The following is a 2,400-nucleotide window of genomic DNA, read 5'->3' on the forward strand; positions in this document are numbered from 1 at the left end:
GGGGGGGTGTGGTGGGTGGGCGTGCGCGGTGGTTGAGGGGCGATGGGGTTGTGGGCGCAGTGCAAGCGCATATTGTGTGTGTGTGTGCGCACGCGCGTGCGCATATGCGCGTTCGTGCGCGTGCTGCTTGCGCCGTATCCGTGCCCTAAGCAGGGACTAGACGGATGCGAGGTGCCGCAGCCCAGACGCCCCCCACCCCCGCCCGCTCGACCCAGGCTGGTGCGCATAACGGAGGAGGAGTGGAAGAAGGAGGCCGTCGCTGAGGCGCTGCTGCCGGGGACGCAGGTGGGCCGGGGCGTCATATTGGGGAGCGTGGCCGTGAAAAGCGCACGGACGGGCGCGGGGCACGTCCTAGGACGCCTGTTCGATGGCGCGCCGGCTGCGGAAACTTGGGCAGCGTCATGCTTTACATCTGCGCGCGCGCCCGTGCAAAGCCAACCCGCTGGTGTCAATACACGCATGCACACATGCAGCATGCGAGCGCTCCCCCCTCGCTCTCCCACTCGCCGTCTCTGATCCCTTTGCTCTTTCTTCCACATACACACTCTATCCGTCTCCTCCTCACCACCTTTCTCTGTCCCCTCATACACGCCCCTCCCATCACCCCACTCCCACACACACACACATACACATACACACACACATACACATACACACACACATACACATACACACACACATACACATACACATACACATACACCCACAAGCACACACACCAACACACACACACACACACACACACACACACACACACACACACACACACAAAACGAAACCCCTCAGGTCAGGGTGCGCGTCCACCGCCTGGCCCAGCGCGACCTGTACCGCTGGCCCGTTCAGCTGGAGCTCCTGGAGCCCGATTTGTCGGAGCACATCGCGCCCCCTGACTCATGGGAGACCCCCGCCAACGTCGGCTGGGCGTACGATCAGGGCATGGATCTGGATGAGGTGGGGGAGGGGGAAATATTGCCCTGGATCAGGGTTTTTTTGAGGGGGAAGGGGGTGTCGAGGGCGGCCGCCCGGCTCGGAGCCGCGCAAGTGTGCTAGGGCGCCGCGGAGAGGGGTCGGGGGGCCGCAGAGAGGGGCCAGAGTGCTGCGGAGGGGCGCCAGGGTCGCGGCGGGGGGAGGCGCGCGCATGGGAGAGCCCCTGCGAGGCGGCGGGCTTTGACCGCTGCCCGGGGCCCAGGGTGCATGCTGCGACACGGGAGGGACGGGCTCTGTCCTTCCTGCTGCTTTCACTGGGAACGCAGAGTTTGCTGCACACGCCTCCCACTAGCCACGACGCCGCGCGGGAATGTTTGAGCCATGGCAGTGGCACCTGGGCTGTGGTGCCTCGCCTCAATCCCTGCTCAGGGGACGGATTGGGGGCAAGCAGAATGCACACACACACACACACACACACACACACACACACACACACACACACACACACACACACACACACACAGGCATGCATGCATGCATGCACACGAACTCATATGCCAACAGACAAAAACATGAATGCATGTGTACCCCGGCCCCCATCTGCACACCGTGACCCGCTAATTACTCCACACCTCACATTACCACCCCCCCCCCCTGAACCAGGTGTGTGAGGTCCTGCACCGCCCCTACCGCCGCGTCAACTACATGCTGGAACCAGACATGGCCTCGGTGGGTTGCAGGGTGTGTGTGTTGGTGTGTGTGTGTGTGTGTGTGTTGGTATGTGTGTGTGTGTGTGTTGGTATGTGTGCGTGAGTGAGAGAGAGAGAGGGAGAGGGGGAGAAGGGGAGGGGGAGAGGGAGAGGGAGAGGGACAGAGGGGGGGGCGAAAGTGTTTGTGTGTGCGCCTGTGCATGGCACCGCGCGCGCGCGTCTGTATGTGTGTGTGTGTGTGTGTGCGCGCGTGTGCCTGTTTGTCAAAGGGACTCTGTGTGGCTGCTGGGCACCAGTGTGCTGCAGCCAGCATGGTTGGACGCGGCCTGTGCACGCGCGTGCTTGCCCACTCGTGCGTGCACCAGCTGTGGAAGCGCGGGCCGTGGGGACGATTTGGCAGGCCTGTCTGTGAAAGAGCCCCGCGGGGGTTAGTTTGCAGAGGCTGACAATGCAATGGGCGAGCGCCTTTCAAATCTCATCAAGCAGCTTTATTCCCCCCCTTTGAATTCATTCACACATCCACACAGGGGCGTTGGCAGGCCCTCTGCCCGCTCGCCTGCCGCACGCCATGCGGCCGCCCCAGCGACGCCTCCACCCCTCCTAACCCCTGCCTGCGCCCCACCACGCACGATCCCAACCCCAACCCATTCTCCCCGCCCCTGCCCCCAGGTCGCGAACCACCTCAACTGGCAGTTTGGATGGGACGAGCCCGACATAAACGGCAATGAAGGTAGGTTGGGGTGGGGGGGGGGCGCGCAGGGGT

The 2,400-nt window shown here is 63.3% G+C and overlaps 1 protein-coding gene across 1 annotated transcript; it reads left to right on the top strand.

Annotated features, from left to right (window-relative positions):
- Positions 1-42: 42 nt before the first annotated feature.
- MNEG_11236 (hypothetical protein) lies at positions 43-2,241 on the top strand (the record flags this gene model as incomplete). The annotated part of the gene is made up of 5 exons (XM_014040295.1): positions 43-47; positions 216-285; positions 787-951; positions 1,591-1,656; positions 2,221-2,241. 5 exons carry the CDS (start codon positions 43-45, stop codon positions 2,239-2,241), a joined length of 327 nt encoding a protein of 108 aa, XP_013895749.1.
- Between the last annotated feature and the right edge of the window lie 159 nt (positions 2,242-2,400).

The sequence above is a fragment of the Monoraphidium neglectum genome (genome assembly GCF_000611645.1).
Source record: "Monoraphidium neglectum strain SAG 48.87 unplaced genomic scaffold scaffold02650, whole genome shotgun sequence".
In the NCBI taxonomy this organism is placed as follows: domain Eukaryota; kingdom Viridiplantae; phylum Chlorophyta; class Chlorophyceae; order Sphaeropleales; family Selenastraceae; genus Monoraphidium; species Monoraphidium neglectum.